This window comes from Aptenodytes forsteri, unplaced genomic scaffold (genome assembly GCF_000699145.1).
Source record: "Aptenodytes forsteri isolate BGI_AS27 unplaced genomic scaffold, ASM69914v1 Scaffold2, whole genome shotgun sequence".
Lineage (NCBI taxonomy): Eukaryota > Metazoa > Chordata > Aves > Sphenisciformes > Spheniscidae > Aptenodytes > Aptenodytes forsteri.
The window spans coordinates 6,681,703-6,700,822 of record NW_008795695.1 but is presented as its reverse complement, the minus strand read 5'-3'; the positions used below and the strand labels follow the sequence as shown (position 1 = coordinate 6,700,822).

The window sequence follows — 19,120 nt, the reverse complement described above, 5'->3', positions numbered from 1 at the left end:
ATCCTGTTTTGGTGCTAGGGAAGGCTAGGGTTCCTCCTGAGATCCTTTCCCATCCTGTATGTTAGGTACATTTGAGTTTTTAGTTCTTTTAGTCTCTTTACAGAATTAGCATTGCCAAGACATACTTTTAGAATCCAGAGAGAGAGCTACAGCACATTCGTGAGCTATGGCAACATGAAGATCAGAGTTTTAAAATTTTGGCATGGAATCTTTTTAACAGTGTTGCTTAAGGGTTCTTGCTACTGGTTTTGTTTTGAAAAAATCCTAAATCAATAACGTGACCACACAGTCTCCAAGCATCTAAGCACCTGTGTAAGTCTTTGTGTGAGCGAGTCTGCCTTTGAGATTGGTTCTCAGTCAGCTGGGCAGCGCTGGAGGCTCAGCCCCTCACAGGCACTTCAACAAGTGCTGGGAACAGGGTCAGGAGCCCGTACCGAAACCAAATGTCTAGAGCGCTAAGGGACTTTTTATTCTGATGATGACTTGTTTTTTCTGTGCAGCTTTGTTCAAGCCTCATAATTCTTGTCCAATTTAAAAACGTATGTCCAAATTCCGCGTGCCTTCATTCCTCCAGAAGAACTGGAAAAGTCTTCCTTTTGAAAATGGATGAGATTATGAAAATCATTAGTGACATTACCTGTTGCTGTTGCTAGTGTTCCACCTATAGCAATAATAATACTTGTAAATCACCTTGAATTTCAGATACTTCACAAGCAGCTATTCACTAATCCCGACAATGCAGACTTAGTGCTGTTATCTCCATTTAACAAACATGGTATCAAAGATGGGGAGGTGAAACGCTTTCATTAAGGGTGCAATTAGACAGGCCAGTTCAGCTCACTAGCCTGGCAGAAAGGTAAGATAATAAAAGAAGTGAATAGCTGTCTGCTGGCTTTACAAGCTGTTTTGGGCCAGCTAAGAGATCCTGGTGCTGGGGAGGGGGCATAACTGCCCTTTCAGGCATTAGCAGGCTTTTGGAGCAGCTTCGTCATTGTTTCTGAGCACACCATGAGTTCAAGTGACGTAAAGAGGACGGAGCAGAGTGTTTCAGGGAAAGCTCACCTGGGAACATTCCGTAGTGTTTCTACTCCCACCAGCGTGCCTGTGGTAAGAGGCGTTCCTGGAGTGTCTGGCCAGCGTGTCGGACCTTGCCAGCATTAGATCTGTCAGTGTGATGCTATTACTGATGCCTGGGCACATACGTTCTTGCCTCTTTCACTGGTACCAGCCTCTTTGCAAAGGTTGTGTGGGCAGAAATGAGGGCGCACCAGCACTAAGAACCTATTGCTTCCAGCTCCTGTATGTATCGGGAACATACTGGCATTTTTGTTAGCAACTGTCTATCTCAGGGGGCTGAGGTAATTTTCTGGAGGTGGATTTGTTCAGGTATTGTGCTGGTTCGGTAAGGCCATGTGCACTCGTAGATGCAGACTTCTGTTCTCCTGTCATCAAAACTTTGCAGTGAAGAAAAGGTTCTGTCTGGGTCACCACCCATCTCTTCACACCTGTGTTTCAGAGTCCACGCACAGTTTGGTAATAATCTTTTTGGCAGTGATGCCAGCTTATGCAATCGCTGTCGCTTCCACCCACTTCTGCCCTTCCTCTCATGCAATGCTAGTACACGTGTTTATGTGGAGCACCTGCAGAATTCAGGCAGATGGAAACTGTACATTTGTACTAGACATGTGTATACACAAACTACACATACATGTTTATGCATATATGCAAGTGTGTGTATATATGCAAGTATATATATACATATATCTATACACGCGCGCACACACACACTTGACTGAGGTATTTCCCTTCTGGATGAGTTTCCTGCTCTACTTTACTGCATGGCAGTGAAAACACTGGCACTGGCACTGCAGTGGGACAGGAATGCTGCTTCAAATTGTTTACCAGATCCGGCCACATCACAACTGTGGAAATGAAACAGTTTATTCATACTTGGGGTATGGTCACATACCCTGTCTGTGGAGGGATTAAGTGTATTTGTGAGATGACCATTTCAAGGCTGTTGCCAATTGTCCATCTCTCATCTCTTAAAGGTGATGGCAACATATCTAATTGCTCCTTACACCTGTTCTGCTCTGGATTTTTTTTTTTTTAATGAAAGCTGAATTAAAAAGCAACTACACCTGCCCTTAGCCCTGACAGATTGGAGGAGGCAGAGGTCTTCTCATGAAGGAGAATGGGAGCTTGGGACTGCTTGGGCATGGTAATCTCTTCACAGTTAGCTACAGCAAGAACTTGAGATGCAACTCAGCCTTGTTTTAAGTGTATGGTAGTTGGCTGCAAACCAGCATTTCAGTTGCAAAAGGGTGATGGTATTAGTAACTGATAATTTGTGCTGACTCAAACGGCAGTCTTGGGCATGCTCCACTGTGCTTCTGGTTAAGGGTTTTCCAGGTAGGCTTTGCAGTGATGACAACCAATAGCTACTGTTTTTTTACAGCTGCTCTTTTGTTTAGTCAAGAGTTTTTCCCTCTGCCAAAGCTGGTGTGTTGAGTGAGCTTCACAAGTTTCATTTTATTCAGGCTGAGGAGCTCGCATACAGATTCCGAGAAGCTCAGTAAGTCACAAAGGGCCATATGCTCCTCGCTTCTAGGCTGCCACATTCTTCCCCCTCCTTTCTTTTTTTTAAATGATGGATGAAAAAATAACTTCTCATCCATAAGCACCAACTTGAAGGGAGTCCTAAAGTCAGAATAGGCTCCCAGCACATCTGCTTCCTCTTGGCTGGTGGCTGATTCCATGTCAAACAAGCATCTCCCCCCAGAGGTTTGTACATGTTTTTCTAGTCGGAAAAAGAGAGAGCAAATGGTTGCCTACACCCATTTTGGGAGTAATGAAGTTTCAGAAAGGCAAATGTTCTGCTTTAGATAACTCTTAACAGTAAATAAATAAACCCTATTTAACTAACCACATTGTATTTCTTTTACACATTGTTATCTTACACAGTGTCAAACACAAATGGCAGGAAAATCACCAAAACCAAATGTAACAGTACCACTTGCACTGTTTAAATTAAGGTTGTGTCAGTACTTCCATTATAAGGCTGGTCTATGGGTATCTGACGTAGCTATAAAATGTGCGCTGAGCTGAGACTTAGCAAATAACAGGTTGTGCCAGCAGCAGCTGAGAATAGAAAGGGGGAGAAGGGGAACTGGCATTTTTACAAACTTGTCCAGTCCAGGAATTTAAAAAAGTAAAAGTTGGCATTCTGCTTTAGCAGGTGCTGTTATGCCTTGTCTGTGTTCAGGATGGCATGTCAGCCATAGCTCTCCGTTTCTTGGCTTTTGTCAGTTTGGGTCACAAACCACATCTCTGTGCAGCTTTTGCCTGCAAACAGCAAAACTTCTTGAAGTGACCTTTTGTGGCAAGAGAATTGGAAGTCTGTTCCAGCATTTTACAACTGTGCTATCCTCAAATAAAGCTGTAGATGATTTATGTATAAACTCAGAAATTCAGTTCAGGTTTTTGTTAAAGCCACTTTCATTTTTTAACTTTCCCTTTACGTTTGTAAAGGTTTATGGGAAAGGAGAAGGGAGGAATTCCCAACTGCTCGCTGCAGGGACAGCACAGCCTTACCTGTAGTGCGTGCAGTTGTTAGGACATGCTGGAAGTGGTTGGCTTTTTCTAACCATCTCGCTGGGTATCTCCCTAGGTTTCTCTCTGTCCTCTGTGGAAGAAGAAGGGATTCGTCGGCTGTATGTGAATGGCGTCAAAGAGACGGGCCTAGCTTTCAAGAAAGGTAAAAGACTTTTGAAGTGTTTTTGTTATTGCTTGTTTAATCCTGGTATAGACCATGAGCTTGTTGGGGTAGGAGCTTTACGAACATACCAAACCAGGGTCCCAGTCCAAAAGAGACTATGCTCTTTTGTGAAGAACCTTAGGTACTGAATACCTGGCTGTTCTGCTCTTGGGATCAGCTGTGCTGTATAGTCAACCTCTTAATTTTGAGTTGCTGTGTATGTAGCAGGATCAGGATGTCAGTTGCTGCTAGAAAGAGGAGCAGGGGCCCTCTCAAGTCGGTCACTGCAAGATAAACAGGTACAGCAGAAGTGATCATAGTGGTCTCTGCGGCTGGGATTACTGCCTCTAGTGTTGCAGGAAGCATGACAGCACTTGGACCAGAAACCGGCAAAGATAACTAGGCTGCCAGGCTCATCCGAGGGCAGAGCAGGATATGGTTTAACTGCAGCTTACCCAAGCTGAGGTCAACCCTGACACTGCCATGCCCTTAACTGCTTTTCCCATTCATTGCCCTTTCCGATGTGCTGGCACTACTGCTCATGCAGTCACGGGATGGGCTGCTCAGGGAGCTGGGCAGCTGAAACTCAACCAGATTTTAAAGTATAACACAGGGAGCATGAAGAGCAAGAAGACTCTCATCTCATCATAACCTGTCAGTATATGCAGAGTCCTTCGACACACCTGCAGAGTTTTATTGGTGAGTGGTTACATGGTCATGCAGAGCTTATTCAACAGTTTGCTGTTGCCGAAAGCAATGGGGGCTGGTCCCCCCCAAACTGCTCCAGCCCTTTGCCTTGTGCTGACTCTGGCACTCTTAGCTGAGCTGATTCAGCTCACTGATAGAAAACTGCCATGGCAGAAATGTGTGGCTGGTTTTCTGACCTGCTAGCAAAGGGAGTTGGCTTGTGTTGCAGTGAAGCAAGTGGCAGAAGTGGCACAGTGGAGGGACAGGACTGTGCAGACAGTAACTGGGAAGGAAGAAACAGGGGGCAGAGGGGGAACAGTTCTGGCTGCAGGGAGCCTGGAGTTTCACTCAGCTGTAACCTCTAACCCTAACTTAAGAAAACCCCGTAGGTGGTTCTGGAGGCTGCTGCGTATGTCTATTGAGCTTGAAAAGACCATCTTTCTCTCCTCACCCCACCCCACCCCCATACAATTCCCTGGCTGACAGGATGGGGATTCTGCCAAAAGCCCTGAACGGGGGCTGGGGGGCGGCTCTCTGCCAGTCTGCACCAGGGAAATAAAACTCTGCGGGCTTCTTGTGGGGAGCAAAGAGAATATTGGGGGGTGGGGTGGGTTCAGCAGGGCTTCCTTATTTTGCTTTTAGAAAATGTTTGAGTGACAATTTAAATCAATGCATGAACACAGACTGCCTCCTGTGGGGCTGAAACGCTAAAACACACTTTCAGTGATATATTGCTCTTCATAATTGATATAAAAAGCCACTTCTGTATGAACAGTATTTGGCAGGATATTATGACAAGATACCCATAGTTAGCAGAAAGCAGGGAGGAAAACTCTCTCTTCCTCCCATTATCTACATTCATGTTTGCATTTGACTGCACTTCCTATAGTAAGTCTAACCCGAAGAGATACAGTATTTCATTTTCAATCTTTTCTCCAATTAGAAACTTAAATTTCATTTTCTCCTAATAATTTTTATGATTTACCTTTTTTTTTTGGTTGGTCTGCATTAGCTAGACCTTTAGAATTTGAGGTGCTTGACTGTACTGAGATAGACATGATGCTTTATCCCAAATGATTCAAAACAAGGATTACAAAGAGTAAATGAAACCCCAGATATGATGTTTATGGTGGCAGGCATATTAATATGCTACTATTATGACATGGCATCACTAAGTAGAATAAATGAAATAACACGAAATGCTTGACTTGCTTTGTTTTGTCCTTGTTTCAAATATGATTTTATGGTCCATTTACTTTGTAGCTATTCTCTCTAGTTCATTTTATTCTCTCCAAAACTGCACGCCACACTACAGTTTCTGGGCACAATTACATGCATTTAGAAAGATCTCAATTTTCCTAAAGAAGACTGAAGCTCTTTAGCCTCCTCCCTTCCACGTTTCTTTCTTGAATGCGGGTAGGTAATCTGTTTCCTGGCGGATGCAGCTGAGCTCTGCTTGCAGGTCAGGCTCATCGAGTCAGGCCTTTCATCTGGGCTTGAGGGTGGCAAGACTTGTCCTCTGCATGATTGCCCAGCCAGAGGACTGCATGGCATGAGGGCAGGTCACCCCCACGGAGGGAGCAGCTCTTTTGACCCTGCAAATTCCAGCTTTCGTCCCTGTAAATGCCAGGACAGTGACAGGGGTGCCATGGCGGTCCCGTTGGTGGGTTGGTGGCCATTGCAGAGTATGCTTTCCCTCCAGCCGTGCCCAGCCAGCCGACTCCTGGGAGGATGCCTGCAGGGGACCACCAGTGTCACCCTCAAGTGGAGAAAAAGCTCCCGATGATCGGGGCTGTCAGCACCGATGTGCCCTGGCACGCTGCTGCCTGCCTGACCCTAAAGATTATTTGGGATTAAACCCTGGTGCAGCTTGCTGCTGTCAGTTGGAGAGCAGGCCCGGGTGGCTGAGGGGAAGGTCAGGTTTCCTGCGGCACCTCAGAGGACTGCACGTTGTCTGTCAGCATTGCTGTGTTGCCCCCGAACCAAGCGGGAGTCAGCTGTTTCCTCTGCAGATCCCCTTTTCCCTTGGGCGCTGATGCTATAAATAGCTCCTGAAATCAGATTGGAAAAAACCCATGACTAACATACCAAGCGCTAAAATTCACCTTTTGAAGATCTATGTACTAGGACGTGATTCAGACAGGGCCAGAGAGGAGGCTATCTGAAGTCCTACACCATACACCCTGGCTGAGCGGGAAACGTTTTCTCTCCTCCTAGGTGTATGGGTAGGTGACCACTTCAAATAAAAGCCTTCACTTATATAGAAGGTTAAAAGGAAGAATCAAGCCAGCACAGCTGCTTCATCCTTCCCCCGTCCTGTGTGCAGTGCCTCAGAAGTCTGACTCTGTCCTTCAGAATATATTTATTTGCGAGCAATGTGTTGTGTAGGGTGGCTTGCTGTACAGTGGCTGTTCCCTTGCAGAGTGACATGAAGAAAAAGGGGCTATCTTGTTGCTGGTACATTGTGAGGGACTTCCTGGGCATGGTGCTCTTAGGGATGGTACTGGAGCCTGACAACAGATCTCACAAAAGTCCATCAAATTTCAATATCATTTGCAGTCATAAATGTTTACTTTATGTCTAGACATAACACTGTGTGGCACTTCATAAACACCCGGCTGAGCTCCTTGATGTCTGTGGGTAACAGAAAAGTTACTGTGCAAGTCTTACCTGTTCCTTTCTGTGTTGCAGGCCTGAAAGCTGGCGATGAAATTGTGGAGATTAACAAGAAAGCTGCTGAGGATCTGGACTCAGCTTTGCTGAAAGATGCCCTTGTTCAGCCTTCGCTGTGTCTTACTGTGCGCACCTATCCTGAGATAGAGGAAGGGCAGAAACTAATGCAGCCACCACCACGTCGCTTGGAAAACCCGTCTGACTCGAGTGAGAGCGCACTGGCATTTGTTGGGAGCAACCAAGGTATTGGGTTCAATGTAGAAATTACCAGGAGGGGAGGATTCACGCTTACAATGTGCTGGTGTAATCCCATTGATTCCCTTCATGTAACTTCCATGGTGGAAGTGAGAGGAATTGCAGTTTGAATGCGCTGGGCAGATAATAAGTAGGAGCTCTGGAAGCTGTAAGGTATAATCTGCGGTAGCAATGAAGGATGACTCTGTACATGGTTAGGCTGTGAAATGTGTGTCATCGCCAAATGCATGTCACATCATCTAGCTGTGCCTACAGCGAGTCACAGAACTAATTGCTCCCTTCTGGGCTGCTCAGGAGGTACCTTTACCCATGGATTTGCCCGCAAGATATACGTATGGCAGGGAAGGAAGAGGGGATAAGCATTCGCCCTCTCTGGGATTAGCCAGGAGCACAGGAGCCCTGAGTGTTTGATGAGACTCATAAATAACTCACAGGGACAGTTCAAAACACCTAAAGGTAGTGATTGACATTACAGCCAAATGTATCTAACTGGTCCCACAGCACACTGTGGTGGGAAGGGGCATTCCTGCCCACCATGCTGCCCTGTTCAGAGAACTGAACTGGCAGAAAATTAATCCCTAGCAAATGCTTGCCACTAGTTTAGCTTCCTGAACTGGCTGATGACAAGCACCCATGCTGGGATAAGAGAAATGACTGCAGAAGAGCAGGATCGCCTCCTTGGTGGTTGCTAGCCATTACCTCTGTGAGACAACAGTGTTGGGAATTGCACTGGGATAGCAGGAAAGCTCCTGCACCATGGCTCCTCCTACTTGCCTGCTTAGTCAAGTCTTACTTGCCGGCTTCTAAATGCCACCTGTACTCGAAAACAGAAGAGGATACTGGACGTACCTGCTTGTTTTAGTTTTTTGGAATAATTTAAAATACATGAAAAATGAATAGAATGGCCAAAAAGAAGTAGTTTCTAGATAATCAAAACTATTTTGAGCTGATGTAAATTTTGACTTCCAGTCAAAAGTAAATGGTGTCTGAATATGTTGAAATGCTTTGTTTTCTCCCCAAAGTAAAGGTTTCAGAAATGTTAAAATAATTGTTTTGGTAACTATGAAAAAGGTTTTGTTTTGGGCATTTGGAATAAAAAGCTGGAGCAGGACGGGGGCTGTTAATGCACTTCACCGGGGTTAAAGTCAGCCTTCCCTCAGGACACGTCTGTCTGATTGCTGCAGTCACTCGGTGTAGGGGCTTCTGGGATGAGTCTGGGTACAAACTGGAGCTGACCCAGGAGCGGTGTGAGTGCATTAGTATGATGCTGAGCTGGAGCAAATGAGCCACAGTGAAAGATAGCTGGCTTGGGCTCAGGACCAAGCTGACTCATCTCTGCCTGCAAAGGGTCGGGGAGGTACAGCCTGCCTCTCAGCATTTCTGGATGCGGCTCTGGTTTTGCTTAAAATATTTACTGAAAGTGATCTAGCAAAAATGTCATTGTTCAGGTGACGGGAACACGTAGTGGGGAAAGGGAAAGCTGGACCTCTAGTCTGACTTTGGGGAGTGTGGTATTCATAGCAAGTAGAATAGTGTGAACAAGAAAGCTTAAAAATAGCTTATTGCAAATACCTCTGAGGGGACTGATAAAAGCAACCTCATGTAAGATGTGGGATAAACCCCCAAAGGCAGTTAAAATTAAACATTTTCAGAACGACATTTTCCCCTTTTAATTTCCATTGAACTTTTCCCAGTTAGGCTTTTGTGCTGAAAAATCAAGCTCATCTTGTACATTTTTATAGCTGGCCACAAGATGCCCCCATTTCCTACTTAACACCAGCTCTTCGTGGGCCCCATCCTTTTGTCTTTGCCTGTGCTTTTTAACTGAAACCCCAAGTGCTGAGTCCTCATACCCAGACTTTTCGCTGAAGTAGGTGTCTGCCCTGGGTGCAAAGAATTGGGAACTGGGACTTTAGTATTTATGCAACATAGTGATTTCTAAGGCAGAGCAGTCACATTTTGCAACACAGGGTCTCAACAGATTGTCTCAACAAGCAGTTTCTCTGCCACTGTCAGTTCTCTGCATCATTATTTTGAGGGTCTTTCAGGGGTCCTTTTCCTTGCTGAGGGTGAGATAGTGCACGGTTTGCCAAATGTGTCTGAAAAGCCTAGCATTTGCCTTTTAACATTGTCCAGTAATAACTCTGCGTGCACCATGTGAAATGAAGACATAGGACGTGGCTGATAGACATGTCATGGCAAAATCAGACCTCCCACCTCTGCTGCTTTGTAGGCACGACTTCCTTTGTGCTGCTCTCAACTCAAGTCATGTCTGTCCTCCTTTGTAAGCTTCTCCCGAGCTGGGTTTTTGTGGTTATCGCAGTGGTGTGGAACAGCTGCTTGTTTTTCCACGTCCTGCAGTGAGCATGTGAACTGTCTGGTGGACCAAAGCGCCTGCTTCTTAAATAGCTCCCCAGGACCGGGGATAAGCTTTAGGGCTTCCTTTTCCCTTCAGATTTCTCTCGGTACAGCTGCCCTTCACTTTTGGTGTGTAGTCAGCTCCTTTGCTCTCTCTTTCAGGTGACAGGCGGCACAGAAGCTAGAGCTCTCTTGACATTTGCTTTCCTTCAAAATGCAGCAAACGTTGAGGTGGGAATCACCTTCATTCCTCCTCAGAGGGGGAGGAATACTTCTTTAACCAACAGAAGCAACACAACAGCTCATCAGCAGATGTGCAGGTGTCTCTGACAGCTTCTGAAAGCGCCTGTAGTTGCCATGTGAAATATACCTCTGAATAACGGTGTTAAGATGGTGTTTAAACCTAAACAACGCCGATGCTCTAATCTGGGATGACCTAGCCTGAGGTGGGAGTGAAATCAAGGATCTGCACCTAAGTGTGCGATTGGGAGGCAGGTGTTTTGATCTTCCCCATCAATTTCTCTCTATTTAGGTGTTTGTAGAACACAGTGTTTTACTGAAGCCTTTCTTCTTCTGGCCCTGTGCTTTTTCAGGAATTCGTTACCTAAAATAGGATCCACGTGAAATTTTAAAAAGGGGTACGTGCTTTTATTTGGGAGATTGTGGCTGTATCTTAGATTTTTGGTCTCGGCTCTACAGCTTCTTGTAGAGAGCAGTCAAGTATGAAATACCCACTGAACCATTTATTTGTGTCCTTGTTGATTACTGGCAGTTTGGCTGGCTAGGCAAATCAGCTCAGCGATTTCTGTTATATGCTTTATTTATAGCACGCAGATTTTTTCTTTCATCCCAAAGTAGTGTAGCCCCCCTTTCAGCAGGGGGGTGAAACATTGCTGGGTCAGAATGCCAGCAGGTATAAATCACCTGTAGGCACATCCAGAAATTCAGGGTCTGGTTGACCAATCACGTTGATGTCCTGTCATTATCATCTTCACGAGCAATTCTTCATCGGCTATGAAGGCAGCAAAGGGTAGATTTTTTGTGTGAGGCAAATCATATGGTGTGTTTTCAACAGAAAGATGCTGTGTGACATTTTTTTAAGGAAGCTTTCCTAATGCCTTATTACTCAGTGGGAGGTCTTCCAGGAGCAAAGCAGGGCTGTGTTTTTGGGAGTCGACCTCCCTGAAGTGCCTGCCAGTGCTCCTGCTAAATATGATGTCTCTTACAGCTGTTTCATTATCTGGAACTACCTTGCACATACTAAAGTTGGGGCTAGAGCTGCAAATCAGCTCTGTGGCAGCAGTTACTTCATTGTGTTTACTTAACAGGTTATTCTTGAAATGAGCTTGGATTTTGATGTGAAAAATATTATCTTGGGCATGATATATACTTTCCCCTAGGAATTCGCGCTGCATCAGGCTTGCAGAGCCCCAAGTTTTGTTTCTTTCATCTATTACTGTTTTTCCTGGCTTTCAGTCTTCTCTCCTGTTAACGCAGTCTGCATAAATCTGGTTGAGGAGGACTAGCTCTCATTCTGTCTGGAGCCCCACAGCATGTTTTCCTTATTGCCTAAAAGGATCAGTGAGAGCTGTCTCCCCTCCCCATGAGGAGTGTTTTGTCTCCCCATTCTGCTCCGCTCAATCCAGGGAATGAGAGGCTGAAAGCTGGAAACACAGTGTTGTGTCATCTCCCCAAATCATAAAGAAGATGTTTTGTTATTAGAAGGGGATTTGGGAATGGGAGTAGTATCCATATTTGTTTGTGATCCCTTCACTACCTTTTTTTACTCTGGGGTAGAGTTTCTGAGGTTTAGGCTTTGCATGCTCCTGTATTTTGGAGACCTCTAGCATGAGGGATAACTCTGCAGGGATAACTGTAAGCCATATAAATCACTGTGCAGAATGTATAAATGATAAAAAAGAAAGTATACCCCTGTTTTGAACGGGTATATTAATCTTCTAGATATGAAGCAGCTAGGTATTTTTAAGGAGTCTATTATTTTGTCATTCAGAAAGCAGGAGAACCAGGGGCTAAAGTTAACAAACACACACTCTAAAGACTATGGTATAAAACTGAAATTTTCATTGCACTATAAGAATGGCCACTATTTTTCATTCCATCCTCGTCCTGTCACAGGTCCCCTTAGGCTAAGTAATTTGGATTTCAGAACAAGCTGAGACTAACAGTAACCTTAATTTCTTCAGGGTTATTTTCCTGAGACAGACAACTAATTTCATACCTTTTGTAGCATGTTAAAAAATATTGTTATCATTCAGTGCTTGATTTAACAATTACAGCAGCATTTACTGCAGCAGTAATCTGAGGGTCTTGCATATAATTAATCAGAGACGTGCAGAACTGTTGTTCACAAGATCTATTTTCTAAAAGCTTAAAAGCCAAAGCTCAAGGGTGTTGCCTCAGTCAATATTGTGTTCAGAGGTCTCATTCCTAGCTTTTCTAAAGTCTGCCTGAGCTGCTGTTGAAATAAGCAGCGTGGCTATTAGCATATTAGTTTTTGCATTGCGGCTTTGGGTTTCTGACCCTTTCCATTTTAGCTGCAGTAAGCATACCTGCTCCCTTACCCACAGATTTCTAATCTTAATATTCTTGCTGTGTTGCCGCTCCCCCTGCTGGCTTCACAAGCCCAAGGCTGCAGCATGGTACTTGCAGAAGGAAAGGCTGTTTTTTCTGATCTCAAATGTCCCTGGTTTCTAAGCTCACTGAGCACATGCTTCATTTTTATGTCTCTGAAAATTCGTGTTTATTCCAAACAGGCTACTCAAGGGTATTGCAAGTATTTGATGAGGCTCCTGACCTGGGGAGGGTGAAAAGTGGCCACGGTATAGTTGGTACAGGGAAGTTTTCATTGAATCTGCGTTTTCCCAAGAAGAGTGAATGAATTGAATGACATTCAGCATAGATTTTTCTATATTTGCACAATTTATTACCTAGTTGAAATGGAAAAGGAAGCAATAGAGTTCTGTCGAAAGGGAAAGAGATTTATGGGGCTTGTTCTGTAGCTCTCCAAGAACGGCAGAATTCCCCAGTTCGTTCCTATACTGTTCTTTGGTCACATGGTTGACTGTAGCTGTGATAGTTGTAGTGTGGTTTACAGGTCTTTGGAGAGGTTATCAACCCTGTGGGACTTCCCAATGGGACAGAATACCCCAGTGTAAAAATGATGTTTTCTTTTTTTACGTTTCAGTGTTTCTAAGCTAACCAGAATTCTTTTAAAAAAGAAAAAAATGCATGCTTACCTTTTTTATTGTAGATTTATAGGTGAAATTTTGTCTCAAATAAAAATTTAATCTGAGAGACAGTTCCCTAACAATTTTTATTAAAATTGTTCCATTTATGACAGAGTCTCTTCTGAAAGGTACTCTGTTGTCATAACGGGGCTGTTCACCAACAGCATTTAGAAATTACTTTCTGTTTTAGGAAGTTGCTGTTGAACTGTCCAAGTAAGTGATACTCTTCTCTTCTAAGACGACAGTCAAACATGAGCTGCTGAAAGCACTTGGCCACTGAAGCCTCGGCAGCGCATCTTGCAGGAGCACAGACACCCAGGTGTCTTGGCTGGGCTTCAGCCGGGGTAGTCATGTTCTGCCTGGTCCATATTTCTTCTGTGGTTTCAACTTGGATGGGGGTCACTCCTTATTTCTCGCTGAAAGTGATTAAGCAATTGCTATGTTTGACTTCCAGTATCACTGAGTTTCATCAGTGAAAGAAGTACAGAGGAGCACGACGCACCTTTTGCAGGGAGTGAGCGGTGGCAGGCAGGCAGGGAAGGACACCAGGCTGAGCTCCTCGGCCCCTGATGTTTGCCACCCGGCTACAGCAGTCCCAGGTCTCTGCCTCAGTTGCACGGCAAGGTGTTGTGTGGGGCGCTGAGATGTGTAAAACAACCTGCTTAAGAACCTGAGGCACCTTAAAGTTACAAACCATAGCTTTCAGCCATCCGAGCCTGTTGCTGCTTCTGGCCCACAGCACGTAACGTGCTGGCAGGTGGCTGTCCAGCACTTCCCCATTGCAGCCACCGAGGGGACTAAACTCAGTATTGCCGGTTCCACATACTCAGGAATAAGGCATCGAGATACTAAAATTATGAACATGGGGGGGCTTCTGATTTATATGCTGCTTTTTGTGTCAGTAGGATGTGCGCTTCTGAGCTTTGCACCACAGCTGACAAAGCTTGGCTAGGAATAGTTATTTCCACTGCATTCTGGCACCAAGAAACGGGCTTTAAGAGCAGTACCAAATATCGTGGAAGTCTCATTAAAATCTCGAGCAACAGCAACCCTGCAAATTGGAAGCAGAAGCCGTGGAAAATTTTAGCCAAGTGTTGGCATGGTGCTTAAGCTTTACGTGATTCTCCAGACCTTTAAGCCCCAGCACTTTTGCTCCAGTGATATAAGACTTCCTTTTATTTTGTTAGTTCTAGCCATAAGTAGGAATTATTTAATGGGCATTAGTCATAATGTCACGGATATTACACTGCTGAGGCAACTTGGGAGCTCGTGTGACCTCCATCTGTGCTGGTAGCCACATGGATTTGACCCCCCTTTCCTGCTGCTTTTTGGATTTCCCTTTCTAATTCCTTAATGTCAAGTGAAGCCCATGTGTTATCATCCCTAGCAAATGGTAGTGGTTGGGCAGCATTCAGGTGCTGCAGGAGGAAATGAGCACATTGTCTTCAGAGCTCCTTGCAGAGCTAAAGATTTACAGGGAAAAAATAAAATGATGTAATGAACCTGACAGAAATGGGACGGTAACTGGAAGGTATTAAAAGGCAGGAATGTGCGGCGTTTGAACTGATTGCCTGTGTTTAACAGCCAGCAGATAAACCTGCTAAAGTCGACGTTGGCTTTGGCAGCTTAAGACATTAGAAATACCCTGAGCACATGTACTGTGTGACTGCTCGTTCAGACCTAAGTGAAAGATTGCTGTCTTCTGGGTAAAAGTGTTTATACTGCAGGAAACAGATTAAGTGGTGTTTTAATATACAGGAAAAGAAAAAGTGGTAGCTTAAAAGCAAAAACCAAAACCCCAAAACAAACATTATTTGCCTTGGCTTGGTGTGAGAAACAGCTGTAGGATGTATTTCACGCAGCTTATAATGAGAAATTAATTGCAGTGAAAAAACACAGACTGCCCAAAACAAATTAGGACACATAGCACATTTTTTTCTCTTATTTTTAAATGGATAGCTTAAGGGTTTTAAGAATTTTTTCACACATTAATAGAGAGACCAGAAAGCTGATAGTCCAAGTTGATAAAATCATGGGCAAGGCTCAGAAAACCTAACTTTTTACAGAAAAAACACTTCCTCAAATAGATTTTGTGTTGCCAAACATCCCCTACAAACACATCTTTTGAAAAGGTAAACCCTATCTTTTCAGAAGAGAGGCATGTCTTCCGGAAGCTCAACTATGAACTACCTTTTATGTCCTTTTAATTTCACTTGATGTCCAATTTAGCTCCATCCCAGTATGCAGAATATTCTCTGAATTTAATTCTGGTTTTCTGAATTCCAATTTTTCCAAATTATTTCCAGACTCAATAAAGTGGAACTCTTGTACAGTCCTGAAAATTGTTTTTGGTAATGGTGGCTGAAAGCTTGCACGGACAGCAGCTGAAAGTTGGGTACTGAAGAACCCAGACCTGGATCTCTGCCCTCAGTCCTGATGTGGAGAGCCTTACCTAGGATGTGTTAGTGAACCAATGCTATGCATTAACATAACACTCCTTGAAAGAAGAGCAGTGGCTTTTCAATTGTGAAGAGGCAGCAGAATTTTTCTTATTCATTTAGGAAACATATTTCTTAGAGACTATCATTTCTATATCATGAGATCTATTTCATTCCAGTATAAATATAAACAAATATATTAGATGTGTGTAATCAGGGTTTGTTTTTTCAGAATCTCTTGATTTTAAAGTAGCTTGCCATGTTAGCTGAATTAAAAAGACCATCCACGCTATTACAGCCTTTTTGGCCAAACCACACAGTGTTTAACTGAGATAATATCAGTATAACAGATGTGTGTTATCATCACTGTGGCCTTTTTACTCACAGCATTGCTATCTAGCCAAATGTTCCTTATAGACAAATATACGTGACTTACCTAAATTGAAATGTCTAATTGAAAAATAGCAAGTAACATGAGAGTCAGCAAGGGACTAACATAGAAATGGTGCTGCGCATCTGATGTGCTAAATCACTGTTAATCTTTGTAAAACGTCCATGTTTCAACCTAGTAGTGAATAGGAGGGGATGGCTGCTGGACCACTGGGTGCTGACAACGTGATAGTTTGCTGTTGGGCTGCTTCTATTCATAGGGCTAGCAAACCAAAAAATAACCACTGGTTTGAAAAAAATTCTATTCTGCTACAGAAAAGTGTCAGTTTTCAACCAAAATGTTTAAATGCTACGTGCTAACAATACAACCAAAAATTATGTTAATATAGTCTGTTGAGTCTTGGGTTTTAAAAAGCAGAGATTTTCTGTGTTGCTGCATCCATTCAACTTTGATTATATTTTTCTGCATTACCTGAAGAATGCAGGTATAAATGGAATGTAAATGAATAAACGTAATGGAATAAAAGGTATAATCCCTGGTGAGACATTCACTGTCCTATTTGTGTGGCAGGGTGCAGGCAGGGAGGCGTACTCAGAAACCACCCTTCCCCATCCAGCCCCAGGAGTGGCACTGCGGAAGAAACTTCCTTATGGGGTTGAGGAGAGAGGGGAAAGGTAAAAGGAATTAGTGTCTGGACTCAGCTGCTGTAAAGTATCTCTTTATGCTGGCTTGAAGGTCAATTGAGGCATGCAGGAGTTTTCTGGCAGAGTTTGGTCCATCACTGGTCATTATAATTTGCCATAGCTAGAAGTTGAACATATATGAAATCTGGTTTTCTGTGAAGACTGGCTAAGGTGTAGCAATACTGCTTCTTACAGCGATTTGAGTCAGAGAATGAGATCCCAAAAAAAGTTATTTGTGCACAGAGCTCTCAGGCTGGGATTAGTTCTCTTCTTTCTTTTGTCACTTGCAGGTAATTCATCATTTACATACAAGAAGTCACAAAGAAGTTATTAGCTGTATCAACAACATAGTTTCCAGAAGAGTGCTCAGGCATAGGGGTGCATAGTTGTTGCCACATACTGATGGAAATGAAACGTAGATTTCAGTTAACGTAATAGACTCCTAAAACCTGCTAAAAAGAGGTTTGTTTCCTTAAAAACTAACATCGAAACTCAGTAGTGGGTGTGTTAGGCCAAAACTGCAAGCAGTTTAAAATCATCACGTTCGACTTAACTCGGAGGAAGGGCTGACCAAGGCTTGCTTCTTGGCACAGCCTGCCCGTTCACATACTGCAGTTTCCATTTGAAACCACTGAAGTATAAAGGTAGGCAATTGCTCGCCAGCCAAGAAATTAATAAGAAACGTAAGAATTTCAATGTGGCATTTTAGCCTTATCTCTGAATCGGCTTTCGTAGTTTCCACTAAATAGTGTGTCTGGAACCTGTTTATTTTTACACCTGTAGTTAAACCTGGCCCCTGCTGTAAACCGAGGTAGTCGTTTGAGGTCATTGCGTGCCTCTGGCATAACACCTTGTTGGCATGTACTTGTGTGCAGGATGGGGCCTGGCCCTCCATGGGAACTCAATGTCTGTTGCGCCCAGCTTTTTGAATTTGTGGAAATTGTGGCCGGGTTTTCACACACATCTCAATTTCAGCAGGGCACTCGCTTTGCGGCGACCCGGACAGCTCTGTTGAGACAGCTCCGGAGGAGGCAGAAGCGCAAGACTTGGAGTCAGCTGATGAGGCCGATAAGATGAGCAAGGTGAGAAAGTTTCATTTTCACATGACAAGGAGCGAAAGTGCAGTACACTCACAGCTGATGTGCTGACTTCACAGCTGCACGTGATTAGAGCATCTTCCCTGGGAAAATGTTAATCTTACTTTCAAGGTGTTTACGGATGATATTGAATGTCGCAAATTACAGCTTTGATTATGGCACATCGCTACCTCTTAAACAAGACTTGTGCCCTTTTCCCAGGGTTGGTTCACAACTGCAGTATCTTGTGGTAATATTCCCACATAATTTTTAAATGGGCTGGTTTATGACCCCCCTTCACCAGAGCAGGTCAGCTAAACTGAAAGGTCAGGTGGATTATTACAATTTCTTATTCCTTTTTGATTTCTAGGCATAGGAGAAATGTAAGTTAAAAGGGATTTCCTTCAATCGAGAGCATAGTGTACATGCTAGTTTTTAAATGCAAACTAATTATAGGCAATCTACCTTAAATTGAAGCAAAACTCTCCAATTATAGCTAAGAGGTTGTGCAAATGGGTTGCTAATTGCCATCTATTAAGGGATGGGTTTCACAGTGGTTGGTAGTTTGCACTTGCTCTGGTGCTGGGGAGCTTTACACAGCGTAGGGTGTGATGATTAGTGGCTTTTGCGGCAGAATCAAGTGAGATTATTTTGAAGGCACTGATTGCTTTTAGGTATTTGTTGCATAGGTGATGGTGAGAGCTTACAGCTATTTTTCTACAGAATTCATGATCTAATGAGTATGAGATCTCAGTCTGTGCTTACGTACAGGTGTGGTTTTTCTCAGCTCTTGTTTTAACTAAAATGTGTTACAGTGAGCTCTGAACTGGTCCGTGTGCTATTCTACTCATCATAGTAGCAAAAGGAAGGAAAAGACCCTGGCCTCTTGTTTCCTGATCTCTTATGTCATGCTAGCCTGTAGTTTTGTCTTTGATAGCCAGACAGTGGAAGTCAGATAAGAGGAAACATTCCTATGCATGAAATACATGCAGAGCTTGCATGCAGAGAAGGTGATTACTCTTACAGTTTGTTTCCAGGTTTTATTGTGGGATCTTTTCTTGTAAGTACAAAGAATTTCTTCTTGAGTAAGTAGAAGTTTGTTGGTACTTTGGGATTTTTAACTGTAAATATGTGAGATTTTCGTATGCTCTGAAAGGAGTCTTTTCTGTTAAACACCGAAGCTGTGGAAGAGCACCGCGCATAACACATAGCTGCTTGGGGATTAAATGTTCTTGCTGTGTTTTCTGTAGCTTTCTATTTCTGAACCATGCGATAGGCTGTGGGGTTCCATTTTGCATCTTGCCTCCTGGATCTTCAGAACTGTAATTGCCTGAAGCAAAGCGTAAGGTTTACATGATTAGCCTTGTGGCTCAGCAGATTAGTTAAACTGAGAAATACACGTTAGCAGCTCTAATACTTAATATTCTTATATTGGAAGAGTAACTTGTAACTCTAACAAGCCTTGGTTTCCAATGAGAGGAAAATCTGTCTTTCTGCAAATGAAATGTTGACATCAGTACATGTTTTCTTTTAAAATTCAGAAATATGTCGTTT

At 43.6% G+C, this 19,120-nt stretch overlaps 1 protein-coding gene across 1 annotated transcript in view; it reads left to right on the top strand.

Moving 5' to 3' along the window:
* Positions 1-19,120, top strand: part of TIAM1 (T-cell lymphoma invasion and metastasis 1) — an 89,503-nt gene that overhangs the window by 48,644 nt on the left and 21,739 nt on the right. The window contains exons 12-14 of the mRNA XM_009282944.2: positions 3,671-3,757; positions 7,136-7,360; positions 17,469-17,572. Coding sequence (XP_009281219.1) covers positions 3,671-3,757; positions 7,136-7,360; positions 17,469-17,572 — 416 coding nt within the window. The remainder of the gene's footprint in view (positions 1-3,670; positions 3,758-7,135; positions 7,361-17,468; positions 17,573-19,120) is intronic.